This window comes from Hyaena hyaena, unplaced genomic scaffold (genome assembly GCF_003009895.1).
Source record: "Hyaena hyaena isolate Hyena2069 unplaced genomic scaffold, ASM300989v1 scaffold_724, whole genome shotgun sequence".
In the NCBI taxonomy this organism is placed as follows: Eukaryota; Metazoa; Chordata; class Mammalia; order Carnivora; family Hyaenidae; genus Hyaena; species Hyaena hyaena.
This window is the reverse complement of record NW_024081354.1, coordinates 989,516-1,010,668: the sequence shown is the minus strand read 5'-3', so window position 1 is coordinate 1,010,668 and position 21,153 is coordinate 989,516. Positions and strand designations below refer to the sequence as shown.

Genomic DNA, 21,153 nt, shown 5'->3' with positions numbered 1-21,153 from the left:
CCGGCTTGTCAAGATAATCCTGCTAAGGTGAAAGATAAATTGTTATATCTGGCCTTTCCTATAACCACAACAGAGGTACAACACTGGTGGCAGTTTTGGATTTTGGAGACAACTTATTCATCATTTGGGTGTGCTACTCTGGTCCACCTGAAAAATATATATATTTATATATAAATATCTTTCTTTCCTCTCTCTCATATCTTATCATCATATAACATAAGCTTTATTGACTTTATATTATATTTAAGTATTATTAAACTTACACCACACTATTTAAGTTTCAGGATATTAAGATGAGTAAACATCATGCAAAGACTTTTATTCTGGGGAAGAGGCTAGTGAGTTTTTGGTTGTATGCAGGATAGTTATGTCATGTTATTATTATGATTTGGAGATTAAATATATTTAAAGAGATACTTCTGGGTGTCAGGTTGACAAGTGGTGGGTGGACTTGTGATGATTAATTTTATGCGTCAACTTGGCCAGGCCATAAAATAGAAATTTAGATCTAGAGGTTGGGAGAGAGGTCTGGGCTTAAACACTTTATACGGCTCAAAAACTTTAGAACTTCAGGTCCTTATCTCCTTTCCCATCCCTGCTGCCCATTTTCGTAGTAAGAGTAATCAAGAGAGCACTTCTGTCAGGATCTCTGACCGTTTTTGTCTTCCTAGCTCTACCCTCTGATGGTTCAAGGTAGACAGGTGAGCTTAACAATGTAAAAGTGCTAGCTACCACTGATTTTAGAAGTGTCTTTTGTATAATTTCAGTATTTAACATTATAATCATCTTTGCAGAAATGTAATTACACCACAGCCAATAGAATATCCAGCATTCCTATCCCCAGACCTGAATGTTACTGTTGGCATGCCAACTGCAGTGCCCCAAACTGACCAGCCATCTGTAGTGCGACTTGAAAAGCTTCAGCAACAACCTCGGGAAAGGTAAAAGAAATAAATAAAACAAAAAAGTCTTCATCTTAATTGTGTGTTATTTGTACATTTTTTTTTCTTTTGAGACATGGGCTTTAGATATTTGTTTAGAAAAGTCAGTGCAATGGCAAGAAAAGAGGTGAGACTCTATTTTTAAGGGAGAAAGTAGAATACTTGCTCTACTCTTCACTCAACAATGTATTCTATAGGTCTCTTGTGCTCTTTTCTGTATTTCCCAACCTTTTCTTTCTCTATGCGTCAGTCCAGATAATTTCTCCCATCTTATTTTACAGTTCACTGGTTCTTTTTTCTTCATTTCTAATCTGTTGTTAAACCAATTCTTTTTTGTTTGTATAGGTTTTTTTTTTTTAAGTTTATTTATTTTGAGAGAGATGGGGGGAGAGGGAGAGGGAGCTGGGGAGGAGCAGAGAGAGAATTTCAAGAAGCTCCACACTGTCAACACAGAGCCTGATGTGGGGCTCAAACTCACAAACAATGAAATCATGACATGAACTGAAATCTGGAGTTGGACACTGAACCAACTAAGCCACCCAGGCACCCCAAACTAATTGAATTCTTAATTTCAATTATTTTATTGTAGTTATTTTCCTTTATTTTATAGTTTCCACTTGTCTATCAAAATCCCCTGTCTTCTCTTTGAATTCTTTGAACATAGTAATCATTGCTATTTTTTAAAGTTTATTTATTTATTGGGGTACCTGGGTGCCTCAGTCAGTTAGGCATCCAACTTCAGCTCAGGGCGTGATCTTACCATTCATGAGTCTGACCTCATGTCGGGCTTTGTGCTGACAGCTCAGAGCCTGGAGCCCATGTCAGATTCTGCATCTCCCTCTCTCTCCCCCCCTCTTCCACTCAGAAAAATAAATAAAAATACTAAAAAAATTTTTTAAGTTTATTTATTTTGAGAGAGCAAGCAAGCAAGAGAGCACGCATGCCCATGTGCGAGGAAAGGGTAGAGAGGGAGGGAAAGAGAGAGAATCTGAAGCAGGTTCTGCACCATCAGCATGGAGCCTGACATGGGGCTTAATCTCACAAACCATGAGATCATGACCTGAGCCGAGATCAAGAGTTGGCCTCTTGGGGCGCCTGGGTGGCTTAGTCAGATAAGCGTCCAACTTTGGCTCAGGTCATGATCTCGCAGTTCTTGAGTTCAAACCCCGCATCAGGTTCTGTGCTGGCAGCTCAGAACCTGGAGCCTGTTTCAGATTCTGTGTCTCCCTCTCTCTCTGCCCCTCCCCCACCCATGCTCTGTCTCTCTCTGTCTCAAAAATAAACTATAAAAAATAAAAAGAGTTGTTCTCTTAACCAATTGAGCCACCCAGACATCCCAACCATTGCTATTTTAAAGTTTATCTATGATAATCTCCTGTAGGTCTGTTTCTATTGGTTTTTTTTTTCTCGTAACTTTCAGTCAAACCTTATATTCTCATATAACTAGGTGTTTTTATTGAATGCCAAACATTGTATTTGTAGAACTAATTTGTGGCTCTTGATTGTATATTCTTACAGAAAAGTATGACATTTGCATCTGTCAGCCAACTAGACTAGGGACACTAATGATACCAGATCACCTTAATTCACTTGAGATTGAGATTGAAATGATTTGGGTTTGGATCCTATGAAGATTAGTTTTTTTTTTTTAATTTTTTTTTTATTTCTGAGAGAGAGATAGAGACAGCATGAGCAGGGGAGGGTCAGAGAGAGAGGGAGACACAGAATCCAAAGACAGGCTCCAGGCTCTGAGCTAGCTGTCAACACAGAGCCTGATGTGGGGCTCGAACCCATGAACTGTGAGATCATGACCTAAGTCAGATGCTTAACTCACTGAGCCACCCAGGCATCCCGAGGATTAGTCTTTTATGGTTTAATCTTGTTCCTAGTAGTAGGACTGGAACTAGTGTGAGGCAAGTAAGTCACAAGATAAGGAAGGAGGCACTTACTCTTGTGGTTTCACCTTTTGGGGTCCCAGCTGAAAGCCTACATGTTTACCTTGCATTTCATCCTTGGAAGGGTCTGAACTCTGGTTTTTGTTCCCTAGTTCTGGTATATCTTATCTCCAGGCTCTGCTCAGCTTCTTAATTGTTAGCCACCACAAATGCCTTGAAGGAAAAATGGCATATATACATCCTATAATCTTGGATCTGTAAATCCTTGCTGCTTTTATAAGTGACTGATGCTTTCAAAAACAATTTTTAAAATTTTTATTTAAAAATGTTTTAATGTTTGTTTATTTTTGAGAGAGAGACAGAGAGAGACACAGACTGCAAGTGGGGGAGGGACAGAGAGAGAGAAGGAGACACAGAATCTGAAACAGGCTCCAGGCTCTGGACTGTCAGCACAGAGCCTGATGCAGGCCTTGAACTCACAGACTGCAAGATCTTGACTTGAGCCTAAGTTGGACTCTTAAGCAACTGAGCTATCAGGTGCCCCACTTTCAAACACAATTAAAAAATATATATATTGTCCAGCCTTTTTAGTTGCATAGTAAGATGGTTTATCTGAAGTAACCTAGTCCATCATTGCCAGAAGCAGAACTCTTGGTCACTTAAAAAATGATTATTTATGTTGAATCCATTTTTTACTCAGATTCATAACTTACTAATTCATTAACATTGAGCTGAATGACCTAAGAACCTTTTTTTCTCTATTCTGATGTTTTATTATTTAGTAACATTATTTGAATACCTAGTGTGTGTCAGGTACTATTCTAGGGTACTAGATATATAAATGGTGATTTTTAAAAACATATTTGTTAGAGTCGGCTGTTAGTTTCATTGATTTTTTTTTCTGTTGTCTTTTTAGTTTCTATGTCATTTTTCCCCAATCTGGTCTTTGTTATTTCCTTCATTTTGCTAATTTTGGCTTAGTTCTTTCTCCTGGTTCCTTGAAGTGTAAGATCATTTGAGATCTTTCTTTTTCTTATTGTAAATGCTTACTGCTTTTAACTTTCCTCTTAGAAGTGCTTTTGATACATCCCATAAAGGTTTTTTTTGTAAACTGCTTGTTTATTTTATTTATTTTTAATATAGTTTATTGTCAAGTTGGTTTCCAACATCCTGTAAGTTTTGATATGTTGTGTTTCCATTTTCATTTGTCTCAAGATATTTTAAAAAATTATTTCATTTGGTTTCCTCTTTGACCCATTGGTTATTCAGTAGCATGTTATGTAATCACTGCAAATTTTTGAAATTAGCAATTTCTCCTTGGAATTGATATGGTCAGAAAGGATGCTTGATATGATTTCAGTCATCTTAAATTTATTAGTACTTGTTTTATGGCCTAACCTATCTATCCTGAAGAATGTTTCACATGTACTTAAGATGACTGTTGGATGGAATGTTCTGCAATAGTGTCAGCTCTATGTGATCTAATGTGTAGTTTAGCTTCAGTGTTTCTTGATAGATTTTCTGTTTGGTTGATCTACCTATTGATGTAAGTGGGGTTTTAAAGTCCCTTACTATTATTATATTGCAGTTTCTTTCTTCATATCTGTTCACGTTTGGTTTACATATTTAGATGCTGCTATGTTGGGTGCATAACTATTTACAAATGTCATATTCTCCTGTTGGATTGACCCATTTATCATTATATAGTGATATTTGTCTCTCATTACAGTCTTTGGCTTAAAAGTCTATTTTGTCTATTTTAAGTATTGATAGCCCTGCCTTCTTTTGGTTCCTGTTTCCATGGTACATCTTTTTCCATAGCTTTACTTTCAGTCGGTGAGTGTCCTTTAAGCTGAAATTTCTCTCTTGTAGGCAGCATTTAGTTGGATCTTGGGTTGTTTTTGTTTTTTATTTATTTATTTTTTAATCTATTCAGCTACTCTGTCTTTTGATTGGAGAATTTATTCCATTTACATTTAAAGTAATTATTAAAAGGTATAGACTTACTATTGCCAATTTGTTGTTTTCTGGCTATTTTTTAATTCCTTTGTTCCCCTCTTCTTTTCTTGCTCTCTTTCTTTGTGATTTGATGATTATCTGTAGTGGTATGCTTAGATTCCATTATCTTTTGTGTATCTACTGTAGTTTTTTTGGTGTGTGTGAGTGGTTTACCATGAGGCTTATAAAACACATATTTCTAACAGTCTATTTTAAGCTGATAACAATTTAACTTTGCATGTACTAAAACTCTATATTTTTATTCTTCCCCTGTTTTATATTTATGATATCACAGTTTGCATCTTTTTACCATTACCAAATTATTGTAGTTGTAGCTATTTTTTAACCTTTTTTCTCTTAACCTTCATATCAGGGCTTATGTGATTCACTCACCACTGTTACAACATTAGAGTATTCTGAATTTAACTATATATTTAACTGTGCCAGTGAGATTTATACTTTCATATGCTTTTATGTTACTGATTAGTCCTTTTCCTTTGGCTTGAAGAAGTCCCTTTATAACATTTCTTATAGAACTGGTCTAGTGGTGATGAGCCCTTTTGGGTTTTGTTTGTGTGGAAAATTTTAATTTTCCTTCAATTCTGAAGGACAACTTTGTCATCTAGAGTATTCTTGGTTGACAGGGTTTTGTTTTCTTTTGGCACTTTGAATACATCATGCTACTTTCTTCTGGCCTGAAAATATTCTGCTGAAAAATCTACTGATAGCCTTTTTTTTTTTTTCAAGTTGTTTAACACACAATGTAGTCTTGGCTTCAAGAGTAGAACCCAGTGATTTATCTCATATGACACCCAGTATTCATCCTGAAGAGTGCCCTCCTTAATGCCCATCACCACATTCCTACCAGCCCTCAGTTCTCTGTTTTTAAGAGTATTTTATGATTTGTCTCCCTCTCTGTTTTTATCTTATTTTTCCTTCCCTTCCTCCTATGGTCCTCTGTTAAGTTTCTCAAATCCCACATATGAATGAAATCATATATCTTTCTCTGAATTATTTCATTTAGCATTAATACCTTCCAGTTCCATCCACATTGTTGCAAATGGCAAGATTTCATTCTTTTTAATTGCTGAGTATTATTCCTATGTATGCGCACGTGTGCGTTACAGATGCCCACACATACTGCATATTCTTTATCCATTCATCAGTTGATGGACATTTGGGCTCTTTCCATTATTTGGCTATTGTTGGTAGTGCTGCTATAAACATTGGGGTGTATGTGCCCCTTTGAATCAGCATTTTGTATCCTTTGGATAAATTCCTAGTAATGCAACTGCTGGGTCATAGGGTTGTACTATTTTTAATTTTTTGAGGAACATGTATACTGTTTTCCAGAGTGGCTACACCATTTTTCATTCCCACCAATAGTACAATAGGGTTCCCATTTCTCCACATCCTGGCCAATATCTGTTGTTGCCTGAGTTGTTAATTTTAGCTACTCTGACAAGTGTGAGGTGGTATCTCATTGTGATTCTGATTTATATTTCCCTGATAATGAGTGATGTTGAGCGTCTTTTCATGTGTCTGCCATCTTGATGTCTTCTTTGGAAAAATGTTTATTCATGTCTTCTGCCCATTTCTTCACTGGATTATTTGATTTGGGGGTGTTGAGTTTGGTAAGTTCTTTATAGATTTTGGATGCTAACCCTTTATCTGATATGTCATTTGCAAATATTTTCTTCCATTCCATTGGTTGGCTTTTAGTTTGGTTGATTGTTTCCTTTTCTCTGTAGAAGTTTACTTAGTCATTTATTTATTTTAATTTTTTTAAGGTTTATTCATTTTTCAGATGCAGAGCATGAGTGGTGGAGGGGCAAGGAGAGAGAGGGAGACACAGAATCTGAAGCAGGCTCTAGACTCTGGACCATCAGCACAGAGCCTGACACAGGGCTCAAACTTCATGGGCCATGAGATCATGACCTGAGCCAAAGCTGGAAGCCCCACCGAGTGGCCACCCAGGCACCCCTGTAGAAACTTTTTAATCTTGATAAGGTCCAAATAGTTCATTTTTGCTTTTGTTTCCGTTGCTTCTAGAAACATGTTAAGTAAGAAGTTGCTCTGGCTGAGGTGCCTGACTATTTTCTTCTGTAGGATTTTAATGGCATTCTGTCTCAGATTTGGGTCTTTCATCCATTTTGAATTTATTTTTATGTATGGTATAAAAAAGTGGTTCAGGGCCTGGCCCTTCAGATAGTGCGTTTGGAGTGTGTTGTGTGCGCTCTGTTCTGTTTTGACTGCTCTGTCCCACTGGTCAGTCCTCTGCAAAGCTCATCTTTGCTTGTAGTGGTGGAGTGTTTGGACCTTCCACCAGGTGTCCTTTGACTTATTCATTGAAGTAACCCTGGAAAAAATAAAAAAGGAAAAAGTGGGAGGGCACTGATACTTTTCTGTTGTTCAATTTTACATGGAATTAATTTTCGTGAATTTTTCTATAGGCGATTTGGTTTAGAAAACTTCTCAAGCTTTACAGAACTCCCACTTCTGATGTTTTCATTTGGTGTTAAAATATATGAATTGCTGTCCTGGTTGGTTAGAAACCTGGTTGGTCAGTTTTAAGCATTCACAGTGGTTACACTGCTGTCCTTTTAATGCTTGCCATAAATCCTTTGTACTCACTTGCTACTGGAATAAGCTAAACTCTCCCAGTTTTAACTGCTGTTCTCAGATTGGCCTGCTGTACTTTTCCTGTAAACTACCTGTTGGCTATTTTGAGATTCTCTTATTTTCAGATCCATCAGGTGCCCCTTTTATACCTGTTACTTTCTGCCATGTATACACTGATACCTTGAAAGCCTTATGTATATGTTTTGGGCTTCATAGGGATACCTTGTCACATGATTTTGTTGTAAAAAAAAAAAAAAACCTAAAAGAAAACACCCATAGGTTTTTGGTTTTGTTACTGAGCTACTCTGAATATTTTTATGTAGAGATTTGAGAAGATTAAAAAGCTATGCTACCCCTGCTGGCGTTATTTTCTGGCATTTCCCTCTTTGGCTAAACTTTCATATTTATAATAATTTATCTATAGTAACATTTGAGAGAATTTATTTAAACAGTCATACCTATAAATAACAATTAAGATTTTTTAAATTATTTTTTATTCCAGTTCTTACATTTTGATTTTGTTTTCTTGTCTTATGATGCTAGCTAGAAGTTCCAGTCAGTGTCTAATATAAATGGCAATGGTGGGCATCCTTGTTTTGTTCATGCTCTTTGAAGGCAACACTTATAGCATTTAATAATTAAGAGCATTATTTATATAGGTTTTTTTATACATAGATATGCTATACCAGGTTAAGTATATAATTCCATTTTGTTTCTATTTTTCTAAGTTTTTTTTAATCATAAATGGATGTTGGATTTTGCCAAGTGTTTTTTTCTCTTTTAGTCAGTTAAATTGTGTTTATATTTTCTAATGTTAATGTCAAAATATCCTTGTATAACTGGGATAAATCCAACTTGTTCATTATATATTATCTGTTCTCTATGCTACTGGAATTTTTGTACTAAAATTATATCTGTAACATTCGCATTTACGTTCATAATGATGAGACTAATTTTCCTTTTTTGTAATGTCCTTATTAAGGTTAATTATGGTGATAGTGTCCTCATGAAATGAATTGGGAAACATTTTCCTTTCCATTTAGTTCTTATCACTTACATCTTTACGTGACTAAAGTCTTTGAAATTTATTGGATTAGAAGCTAAATTCCTGTATTTGCATTCATTCTGTTGCAGAAAATATCATGTACTTATTGGGTAATTTATAAAGTATGTATATGTAAGTTTAAATAATGAGACCTATATATTAAATAACTTCTAAAACATGTATGTATATCTTAAATAAAGATAATAAAACTGTTGCCTAGGTAATTATTTATCACCATATTTTGAAGTCCTATTCCCAGCAGTCAGACAATAAAAAGAAATAAGAGGCATCCATATTGGCAAGGAAGAAGTAAAATTATTGCCATTTGCAGATGACATGATACTCTATATAGAAAATGCAAAAGATTCCACCAAAAAGTTGCTAGAATCAGTAATACAAATTCACTAAAGTTGCAGGATACAAAATCAATGTACAGAAATCTGTTGCATCTCTATACACCAATAATGAAGCAGCAGAAAGAGAAATCAAGGAACTGATTCCATTTACAATTACACTGAAAACCAAGAGATACCTAGGAACAAACCTAACCAAAGAGGTGAAAGACCTGTACTCTTAAAGCTATAAAACATTGATGAAAGAAATTGAAGATGACACAAAGAAATGGAAAATTATTCCATGCTCCTGGGTTAGAAGAACAAATCTTGTTAAAATGTCCACACTACCCAAAGCATTCAACACATTTAGTGCAATCCCTATAAAAATACCACCAACATTCTTCACAGAGCTAGAACAAACAATCCTAGAATTTGTATGGAACCACAGAAGACACCCAAAAGTCAAAGCCACCTTAAAAAAAGAAAAGCAAAACTGGAGGCATCACAATTCTGGACTTCAAGATATGTTACAAAGCTGTAATCAAGACAGTATGGTGCTGGCACAAAAACAGACACATAGATCAATGGAACACAATAGAAAACCCACTACTGTATGGTCACTTAGTCTTCAACAAGGCAAGAATGAATATCAAGTGGGAAAAAGACAGTCTCTTCAATAGATGTTGTTGGGATAACTGTACAGCAACATGCAAAAGAATGAAACTGGATCACTTTGTCACTAACACAAAAATGAGTTCTAAATGGATTAAAAACCTAAATATGAGGCAGAAAACCATTAAACTCCCAGATAACAGAAGCAGTATCCTTTTTGACATCAGCCATAGGAACTTCTTACTAGATATGTCTCCTGAGGCAAGGGAAACAAAAGCAAACATGAACTATTGGGACTTCATCAAAATAAAAACCTTCTGCACAATGAAGGAAACAATCAACAAAACTAAAAGCAACCCATGGAATGAGAGAAGATATTTGCAAATGACATATCTAACAAAGGGTCAGTATCCGAAATATGTAAAGAACTTATACATCTCAGCACCCCAAAACCAAAGAATCCAATTAAAAAATGGGCAGAAGACATGAATAGACATTTTTCCAAAGAAGACATCCAGATGGCCAATAGACATGTGAAAAGATGCTCAACATCACTCAGCATCAGGGAAATACAAATCAAAACTACAATGAGATATTCCCTCACAACTGTTAGAATGGCTAAAATGAACAACGCAAGAAGCAACAGGTGAATAAGGGGGAGCTATCTTACTCTGTTGGTGGGAATGCAACTAGTACACCTACTCAGGAAAACAGTATTGAGGTTCCTCAAAAAGTTAAAAATCCAGCAATGGCACTACTAGGTATTTACCCAAAGAATACAAAAAATACTAATCCAAAGGGATATATGGACCCCAGTGTTTATAGCAGCATTATCAACAGTAGCCAGATTATGGAAGGAGCCCAAATGTCCGCTGACTGACGAGTGGATAAAGAAGGTGTGGTGTCTGTATATATATACAATGGAATATCACTCAAACATAAAGAAGAAAGAAATGTTGCTATTTGCAATGACATGGATGGAGCTAGAGAGTATTATGCCAAGTGAAATAAGTCAGAGAAATACAAATACTGTATGATTTCACTTGTATGCAGAATTTAAGAAACAAAAGAAATGATCATGGAAAAAAAAAGGGAGACAAACCAAGAAACAGCCTCTTAGCAATAGAGAACTAACTAATGGTTACCAAAAGGGAAGTTGGAGGGAGTGATGGGTTAAATAAGTAAATGAGGATTAAAGAGTATACTTATCGTGATGAGCACCAAGTATTGTATGGAAGTATTGAATCACTAAATTGTACACCTGAAACTAATATTACACTGTATATTAACTAACTGGAATTAAAAAAAAAACTTTAAAAAATCATCACTATCAGAAATGTGTTTTGTGTGCCATTATGAGTTTCCAACTTTTCCTCAATGCTCCTCAGGTGGCTACTGCCTATTTTTATTTTAATTCATTCCTTTTCTTTTGACTATATTCTTTTTAAATTTTTTTTACTGTTTATTATTTTTGAGTGATAGAGCATGAGTGGGGGAGGAGCAGAGAGAGAGGGAGACACAGAATCAGAAGCAGGCTCCAGGCTCTGAGCTGTCAGCACAGAGCCCGACATGAGGCTCAAACCCACAAACTGCAAGATCATGACCTGAGCCAAAGTCAGCACTTAACCAACTGAGCCACCCAGGCGCCCCTTCCTTTGACTATATTCTTAATATATTTCTGGTTTGCCTCTCTTAAAACATTTTATAAGTGTATCATACCAAATGTATTCTTCTGTGAAACATGCTATATATGTTCTTCTGGCACTTATTTTTTAAACGTATACCTTATTTCTTTCTTTAGGCTGGAAAAAATGAAAAAAGAATATAGAAGTCTGAGTACATGGATTGAAAAAGTTAGCTATTTAGAAGAAGTTCTTACCCCAAAAATGGCCCATGAAGAACATAAGGTAATTAATACATTCTCCATATATAATTTTTAATACTATTTATTTTAAAAAGGTTATAATTAAAAGCAATGATAAGATATTGCTTAGTTTTGGATATATAAAATGCTATTCATGGTTCATGTACTTTCCTATTTTCCTAATGTGACTCAGTGTTAACTAATAATTTGTAACATTTAGATTTTTTTTAACAGCTTTGTTAAGGTATAATTCACTTAATGTATACAATTCAATGGCCTTTAGTATATTCACAGAATTGTATGTCCATTGCTACAATCAATTTTCAAACATTATTACCCTCAAAATAAACCCCGTAACCAAACCTCTCACACCCCTCTAGCCCTAGACAATAACTAATCTACTTTCTGTTTTTATAGATTTGCTTATCCTAAACATTTCATTTGAGAGGAATCCATCAGTATGTAGTTCTTTCTGACTTGGTTCTTTCACTTAGCATAGTGTTTTCAGGACCCATCTCATGGTAGCATGTAGCAGTACTTTGTTTCTTCTTACTGCCAAATAATATTCCACTTTATGGATATGTACCACATTTTGTTTATCTTCATCAGTTGGTAGACATTTAGGTTGTTTGATTTTTTAGCTATCCCCAGTTATGCTGCTGTGACCATTCATGTCTAGGTTTTTATGTGAGCATATGTTTGTAATTTTCTTGGGTATATACCTAGGAGTAGAATTGTTGGATCATACAGTAATTCCTTCTTTAACTTTTTCAGGAACTGTCAGACTTTTTCGATAACAGCTGCACAATTTTACGTACAACCAGCAATATATGAAGGTTCCATATATTCTCCAACACTTGTTATTATACTTTTTTTTGTTGTTTTAATTATAGCCATCCTAGTGGGTTTGAAGTGGTAACTCTTTGGTAGTAGTTTTGATTTGCCTTTTTTTTTTTTTAATTTTTAAAATATTTTTTTATTTATTTCTAAGAGAGAGAGTGAGACAGCGTGAGCAGGGGAGGGTCAGAGAGAGAGGGAGTCACAGACTCTGAAACAGGCTCCAGGCTCTGAGCTGGCAGTCAGCACAGAGCCCGACGCGGGGCTCAAACCCACCAACCGCGAAATCATGACCTAAGCGAAAGTCGGACGCTTAACCGACTAAGCCACCTAGGCGCCCCTAGATTTGCCTTTCTTTGATAACCATTATGTGAACACTTTCATGTGTTTACTGACCATTTGTATATCTTCTTTGGATAAATGTTTATTCAAATCCTTTGTGGATTTTAAAAATTGGGTTTTTTAATTTATTTTTTAATTTTTTTAATGTTTCTTTTTGAGAGAGACAGAGCATGAGTGGGGGAGGGGCAGAGAGAGAGAGAGAGAGGGAGACACGGAATGTGAAGCAGGCTCTAGGCCCCGAACTGTCAGCACAAAGCCTAACATGGAACCATGAGTTTGCGATCGTAAGTCAGAGCTTAACTGACTGAGCCACCCAGGAGACTCTGGCTATTTTTATCTTTATTGTTCAGTTGTAAGAGTTCTTTATATATTTTGAATACTAGACCTTTGTCAGATATATAAGTAAGGTTTAATATTCAGAAATATAATCTAACTGGGGAGCCGGGGTGGCTCAGTCCGGTAAGCATCTGACTTCAGTTCAGGTCATGATCTCACTATTGATGGGTTGAAGCCCCGAGTCATGCTCTGTGCTTCCAGCTCAGAGCCTGGAGCCTGCTTCAGATTCTGTGTCTCCCTCTCTCTCTGCCCCTCCCCTGCTCGCGCTCTGCCTCTCAAAATAAATAAACGTCAAAGATAATTTTTAGAAATTTAACCTATACATTTTGACTCGTGGCAATAGAGATTCAAAGGGGTTTCAGTGAATTAGTAAAGTGTTGACTAAAATCACAGCCTTGAAATGGTAGTCATAACATACAGATATGTTACTGTTTTTCAGTGCCTCATTATAATTAGTAGTAGTAGTACTGCTTTAGGGTAAATTGATTAGCACTTCCTAATACAGAATTAATATTTTATGGAAAATTTGGGAGACTCTTCATTAAAGGAACCATGCACTTCAGGTTCTTATTAAAACATCAATATTTTATAACAGTCAGTGATCACTCTACCTTATAATTTCTCTTTCCAACTCATAGGCCATAATATTTTTTAATAAAAAATAATCTGTTTCCTGGAGGTATTCTCTTATGTCCCTTGAAGTTACAATATTATGTCATTTATCTCAGTCTTTTTCTTGCCTAAATTTGTCACTCAAATGCCCTATCAATTCTTGGATATCCTCTCTCCAGAACATTAACTCCTAGCCATGGTATACTCTTTAAAATAGTGTTGTTTGGATTGCTTTTCTCATAAACCCATATTGTTCTGTAAATTTTAAAGAAGGTATAAAAGAAATTATAAAGGCAGATTAGCCTTTTATACATTTCTCTAGTATCTTTTTTTTTTCCCTTGTTTCTAGGGAAGTGATACCAGTGAGGTACTTGAAAGCAAATTTGAAAAGGAGCCTGAAGATATTGTAATATCAGGTTAAGATTCACATTATGTATTTATTATTAAGATAATTAAAAAGAAGGTGGTTGTATCACAAAAAGAAAATTCACATTATGTATTCATTACTAAGATGATTAAAAAGAAGGTGGTTGTATCACAAAAAGAAAATTAGTAATTTGCTTTAGGTGGATTTTGTTTTTTTCTTGGAAATAAATATGCATCTCATTATAGTTTTACTGTTAGGTATTTATTTTGTAACACCTCAAAGAAAAGACTTAGACCCAATTAAGAGTTATTTTTATAAATGTTCCTTTATTGCTTATAAGGAGAAAAATATAGTTAAATCTTAACTATCATCTGTGAAAAAGGTATTTTCTTAAACATTAGCTGTAGAGGTTGTGTGTGTGTGTGTGTGTGTGTGTGTGTGTGTGAGAGAGAGAGAGAGAGAGAGAGAGAGAAGGACAGAGAGGGGGACAGGAAATTAGCATTAAATTTGAGAACTTACCACAAGTTATCAGTAAGATAATGGAAGAGATTGTTCTGGTGGTCTTTTAAAAAAATTTCTCTGCTAAAAGATTCATTTAGAAAGTAAAATAGATGCATCATACTATATCTGTAAAATATTGGTTTCTGCCAGTATAGAATAATGATTTCTTGTTGCAAGACTTGTACCACAAATTACTTCTCTACTTCCCTACTTCTGCCTCCTGGCTACCTTAGCTTTTGATATGTTCATTTCCTAACCTATGAGGATCAAGCAGCCTAGCAGAGCAATTGCGTCTTTAGCCTGCTCTTCACTTGAAATGCTCAAGTTTCAGGAGTAAGAGAATTAGAGTTTGCCTCTTCCATATCACTGTTGAAGAGTGAAGCTTAACCTTTCTCACTCACTGGTGGTTGCCAACTTTTTTCCCCTTATTTATTTTTTTTTCTTATCCAAAGAGTTTACTTCAAGTCTGGTGACTTCTTTTCTTCTGGTATCCTATATCTTCTTATAGGTTCAGCTATTGATCACTGTGTTGAGGCCTTTACCCAGATTATATAAATCAATCCTCACATCAGTCAGTTGAGAGTGCTATTATTATTTATTCATATTTTACAGGTGAGAAAGCTGAGGATCAAACAGATTAAGTAACCAGTCACAGGTCACACAGCCATTAACTAATTGGGGTTGAATTTGAACCTTGTCTGTTTGACAACTATTTGGGATGTCTGGGTGGCTCAGTTAGTTAAGCGTTGACTCTTGATTTGGGCTCAGGTCATGATCTCATGGTGTGTGATTCCATCCCTGCATTGGGCTCTACACTGACAGTGTGGAGCTTGCTTGGAATTCTCTTTCTCTCTGCCTCTCCCCTATTCTCTCTCTCTCTCTCAAAATAAGTAAATAAAAACTTAAAGTATATCAAGAGCTCAAGCATTTAACCACATTGCTGCTTACATCTTACATATACTTGTGTCATTCCTATAAAGTAAGCCATCATTATCCTATTTTACGTATGAGAAAACCAAGGCTCAGAAAAATGGGCTAAGCTGACCCACAGCTAATAGTGACCATAATAAATTTTGTTTTATACTAGACTTTAATACATTCCTTTGTATCTCAGTATTTTACTCCTTCTCTCTTCCTTTTAGGTTTTCCTTTTCTACTTGCTGCATATAGACTCTTTATACTTCTAGGAAAATTTTCTAAGTGCTTCAATAAGCCTCTTTGGATGGTCCTAATTTCTCTGGTTACGTACAACTTTATTCCGTCTCTTTTTCCAGTCCCAACCCTATCACTGACCATATGGGATTTATTTTATTTTCTCTTGACTTGCAGCAAAACATACCACTTACCTGTTTTTATGTCTTACATTGATGGATCTGAAATCTTACAACTTTATGAATATTTTCATTTTAAGTCCTCACTTTTTCATTTACCATTCCCCCATCTTCCCAGAGATTCATCAGCCTGTTTTTACTGAATAGTATTTATGTGTGAATAGCTGCTTTCATTTAAATTGCTCTCTGTTCTTGGGGCGCCTGGGTGGCTTAGTCGGTTAAGCGTCCGACTTTCACCTAGGTCATGATCTCGCGGTTCGTGGCTTCGAGCCCCGCGTCGGGCTCTGTGCTGACTGCCAGCTCAGAGCCTGGAGCCTGTTTCAGTCTGTGACTCCCTCTCTCTCTGACCCTCCCCTGCTCACGCTGTCTCTCTCTCTCTCTCTCTCTCTCTCTCCTAGAAATAAATAAAACATTAAAAAAAAATTTAAATTGCTCTCTGTTCTTGGTGAGAAAGATCATAATAGTATTTTATTAGTGTACATGCATATAAATATGTTTATTTTATAACATAATAATAAAATATATCTATTCACTTATTTACAGATGTTTCCTCTATAAAGGAAGGAGCTGAAACTGCTCCAAGTGAGGTAAGGGAACTTGGAAAAGAACTTCTAATAGTCACTATTTTATAAAGGAATGAAACATTTACAAATAAAAAAAATATTATAGATGGAAATAAAAGCACCCAAGAAGTTATTTAGGTTTTTATGGTTATTTCTGTCATGGCAATATGTGTACAATTACGTTAGTTAGTTAAGTTAAATTACATGCTTAAAAGGGAAATTACAGGATAAAATGGTAATATTTAAAAATACATATGAAGATGGGGACAACAGATGTTGATGAAGAGAAAGGGGGCAACAATTAAGAATAAATGCATAAAGTTAGTTCTGCAAGTTCATCTTAGAAATGACTGCCACAGACCTAACCACATTCATTACTTTCTCTATGGGTTTATAATTTGTATTTAAAATATAAGGAAAAAAATAGAGTTTACATAGTATTATCTGCATTTTAGCTAATTTTACATAGGTACTTATAAAGCAATGGATCGCTATGTAAGCCAACAAAGACTAACAGATTTTTCTATTCTATCTGACAAATTGGATTTAATGTCTTTCATTGTTGGGTCATTGTCTTCCAAATATCAATTGAAGAGTCAACATGTACTCTTTTCCTCAGTCCGAGGAGAGAGAGGGAAAAAAAGACAATATGAAGAATTTTTCATAGAGCTAAATTTGCTTAGCTTAACAGGCTGTCCTTTATTTGTTGATAGTTTTTTTATACAATTTTGCTATTAAAATTTCCTTTATTTTATTATAGAGTTGTGATTTTATGATATTGTTCTTTGTGCTATTTTGCTGTTAAAATTTCCTTTACTTAATGTATTGGTTTACCATAATAGTTCTTTTTTGAGATGTTGCTGATTTATAAAATCTAAGTATATGAGAACCACTGATTTATAAAGCAGTATGATCATTTTAATTGATAATATTCTGAAGTCCATGGTTTCAGGCAAGTAGAGAATTTCTTAACTCTTTTAATAAGGAATGTAACAATTGACAAACATTGATGGTAATTTGTTATAAAGAATAAGAGTATAAATTATTTTAAGTCTAGTAGTGTAAGTTTCAAATATTTTATAGGCAGTAATGAGTAATTGGTAGCTTTGCTTTATTAATATATTTTCTAGTTGCAGGATAATGATGATAAGAAAGGCCTTACTCTTCTACCAACTTTGAACCAGTCAGATGAAGATAATTCAGATGCTATTGAGGTTGCTTCTAAAAGTGATGAGTCACCAAAGCAAACAGATGAGTCACCAAAGCAAACAGATGAGTCACCAAAGCAAACAGATGAGTCACCAGAGCAAACAGATGAGCCACCAAAGCAAACTCCATTGCTTTTTATGTCTAGCCTGACAGTAATGACACCGACACCATCTTTAGATGAACACCAGTCAGAAGCTGTGCCAGAGGGAAAAATGAAAAATGTATTGTTTCCACCACATATGAAAGATAGATATCCAAGCCTTTCACAAACAGACTCATCTCCATCAGAGGTAAAGTTGAAAACTAGCTATATATATCCAAGTAAAATAAAGAAGAGGAACTTAGATTCATCTCCAGCAGAAATTAGATCGCAAAGCAACACTCTAAGCTTAGGTAGAAGGAAGAACAGAAGGTTAGTTTCCCCAGATTCAAAATCAAAAGATAGGTTTCAAAGCCAAAATCCAGATGAAGACCTTGAACTAAAGGTATCTGCCCTCGTATTATAAGCATAAGACTAGGAAAAACAAAATAATTCACTTAAAAAAACACAAATAAATTGAAAATGCATTTGGAAGTCTCCATGTGGAAGTGTGTCTATTAAACATACCCTACTTATATCCGTCAAGTGAGGAGGAAAAACTCTTGGGGGAAAAAAGAGTGATTAGAGATACCCATAGTACAAACTAGTTTCATGGGTGGGTATAAAATTCAACTGAATGTGTAACAACAATAACAAAATGTAAATTCAAAGAAAAATTAAACTCTTGGAAAGTGATTTTGGTGGGAGTTTTTAATAAAACTTCTAGAAAGTAGCATATATCCTTACTGCAAATAATTTTATAGTTTAAAATGAGAATGCTTTAAATATAAATTCACGGGCACCTGGATGGCTCAGTCGGTTAAGCGTCCGACTTTAGCTCAGGTCATGATCTCACAGCGTGTGGGTTCGAGCCCCACATTGGGCTCTGTGCTGACTGCTAGCTCTGAGCCTGGAGCTTGCTTCGGATTCTGTGTCTCCCTCTCTCTCTGACCCTACCCTGGTCATGCTGCCTCTCTGTCTGTCTCTCAGAAATAAATAAAACACTAAAAAAAAATTAAAAAGAAATAAATATAAATTCAAAGGGTTAAAGCTTTTCTCAAAATGACAGTTATTCTACTTAGATCTTTACATCTTATTTGAATCACTCTTATAGGTAGCTCATAAAGTAGTATAAAAATGTGTACTGGTCAGTGGATAAAAATCTAGATTCTAAGTAAGGTTCTGCCTCTAAACACTTTAACAAGCTTGGGCACCTAAAATCTCTAGACCTATTTGCTCATCTGTTGAATGGTAGATCATATCAAGTCATTTCTAAATTATCTTCCAAATTCCAAAAGATAATTTTATTAAATATCTCTAGTTGGGGAATTATTCTTAAATAGCTAGTTATTCTCAAATAACATTCTTGTTTTTACTGAATGTGGAAGTAATACAGTTAAAGAAAATTTAGAAAATAAAAGCATAAAAGACCAAATAGAAGTAGTTATAATCCTCCTGCCACAGTTCTGTTTAAGAGTTTTATTTCCTTTTGTCCTGGTTATGTAAAAATATATTTGTCATTTATTTTTTAAAAACTTGGATCAAATTATATATATGTGTGTGTATATAATTTTATTTGTGCCTTTTAAAACTTGACATTATAAGTGTGTTACCTGAGCTTTCCTAAAAATCTGTAAGATGCAGAATATCTTCAAATATATTTAATAATTCTTTTAAACAATTATATATTTTCTATATTGTTGGACATTAAGTTTGGAATTAATATCCTTTTGCTTAAGTATTTGAATCTGTGACCATCACTTCCTATATTCATAGAAATGGCATATTGACAAATTTGTTCTCCAGAAAGACTTTGCCATTTTATATTCTCACCAGTAGTATTAGAATATTAATGGGCACGGAGAAGGGGCACTTGTGGGGATGAGCACTGGATGTTACATGGAAACCAACTTGACAATAAACTATTTGTAATAAAAATAAAAATATTAATGGTCTTTTAAATAATGATCAGAACTTTTTCATACTTATAAACCATTTTGCTTGTCCCTGCTATAAGTAGACAGATCATGTCCTTTGTCCATTTTTTTCTGTTGAGTACTTGGTGATACTATGTAGGTTTCACAGCTCTTTCTCATTGAGGATATTAACCATTGATGTTTTCATGGCACATACTTTTTTATAGTTTCTCATTTGCCTTTTAATTTCTCTATCGACCCTGACTTCCAAAATATTCAGTTTTCATTTGATAAGTGAGTTATTTATTGCTGCATAACAAACCACTCCAAAACTCAGTGGCTTAAAATAATCATTTTATTATCTCTTAAGATTCTTGGGGCGCCTGGGTGGCTTAGTCGGTTAAGCGTCCGACTTTCACTTAGGTCATGATCTCGCGGTTCGTGGGTTCGGGCCCCGCGTCGGGCTCTGTGCTGACTGCCAGCTCAGAGCCTGGAGCCTGTTTCATTCTGTGACTCCCTCTCTCTCTCTGACCCTCCCCTGCTCACGCTGTCTCTCTCTCTCCTAGAAATAAATAAAAAAAAAAACATTAAAAAAAAAAATTAAAAAAAGATTCTGTGGATTGATTGTGCTTAGCTGGGTAGTTGTTTTGCTCCATTTAATGTTGGCTGGGCCCATAATTATCTAGGAGCTCAATTGGGCTGGAACACTCATAAGGTTCACTTATATGTCTTATACTTTGATGGGGACAGCTGTAAATCTGGGCTTAGTTGGAATGCATGGACAGTCTGGTTTATGTATCTATTCTCCATACTTCCCCTTCTGCCCCCCTCCATGTAACCTTAGGGATTATCCCTTTCCCTTTCCATGCAGCCTCTATATGTGGTCTTTATAACAGGACAGCTGAATTTCTGAGGTGGCAGCTTGCACAAAAACAGAAGCTTCAGGTCCTCTTAAGACTTAGTTTTGGAACTAGCACAGGAATATTTCTACTAAATGCTGTTAGTTAAAGCAAGTCTTAGGCTCAGTCCTGTTTCAGTATGGAAGGGGACTACATAAGGTCATGAATCTTTGAAAGTGTTGTTCACTGGGGCCATATTTTGAGATTAACCACCATAAATAAGCTATCTCTACCCCAAACTAATTCATGTGCCTCCAACATGCAAACAATACTTACTTCCCTTCTAAGATCCTTGGTCTCATGCTATTACTACTGTATCAGGCTTAGGCTAGAAGTATAAAATTTCAGCATCTAAATCATATCGAGGTGGATGAGGTTTCTTTTAAATAATGGCTCCTCTCACTCTTAAGACGTGTGAATTAAAGAAACCAATTTTCTGTCTCCTTGTATACATAGTGAATAAAGAACAGGGATATGGATAGTTACTTATATTCCAAAGGAGGAAGAAGGGGAAGCAGTTAGTAGGCCATAGTAATTTTGAAGTTCTTGCCTCTGCCATTAGGACTTGGCTTTAACTTCTTTTTCCCTGAGAAAGAGCTTATATTTGTAACTGAGTAGCTTTGCAGCCTATGACATCTCTGAAGAAAGTTGAGAGTTCAAAAACCTCTTTCCATTTAAGTTATCTGTGCTCCTGTCCCAGATGCTGTGATTCTTAAAGATTTTGTAGGGTTCCTGTATATCAAATTATTATCTTAGGCAACTGTTACACTCCTGAATATCTTTAAGACATACCACTATTTACCTTTGACTGAGAGCCAAGGTGCTGTAGTATCCTTAAGAAATTTAAAA

At 35.4% G+C, this 21,153-nt stretch overlaps 1 protein-coding gene across 1 annotated transcript in view; it reads left to right on the top strand.

Moving 5' to 3' along the window:
- Window positions 1–21,153, top strand: part of LOC120220686 — a gene marked incomplete at its 5' end in the record, with an annotated part of 94,799 nt that overhangs the window by 4,786 nt on the left and 68,860 nt on the right. The window contains 5 exons of the mRNA XM_039217809.1: window positions 795–941; window positions 11,250–11,355; window positions 13,789–13,855; window positions 16,182–16,225; window positions 17,332–17,700. Coding sequence (XP_039073740.1) covers window positions 795–941; window positions 11,250–11,355; window positions 13,789–13,855; window positions 16,182–16,225; window positions 17,332–17,700 — 733 coding nt within the window. The remainder of the gene's footprint in view (window positions 1–794; window positions 942–11,249; window positions 11,356–13,788; window positions 13,856–16,181; window positions 16,226–17,331; window positions 17,701–21,153) is intronic.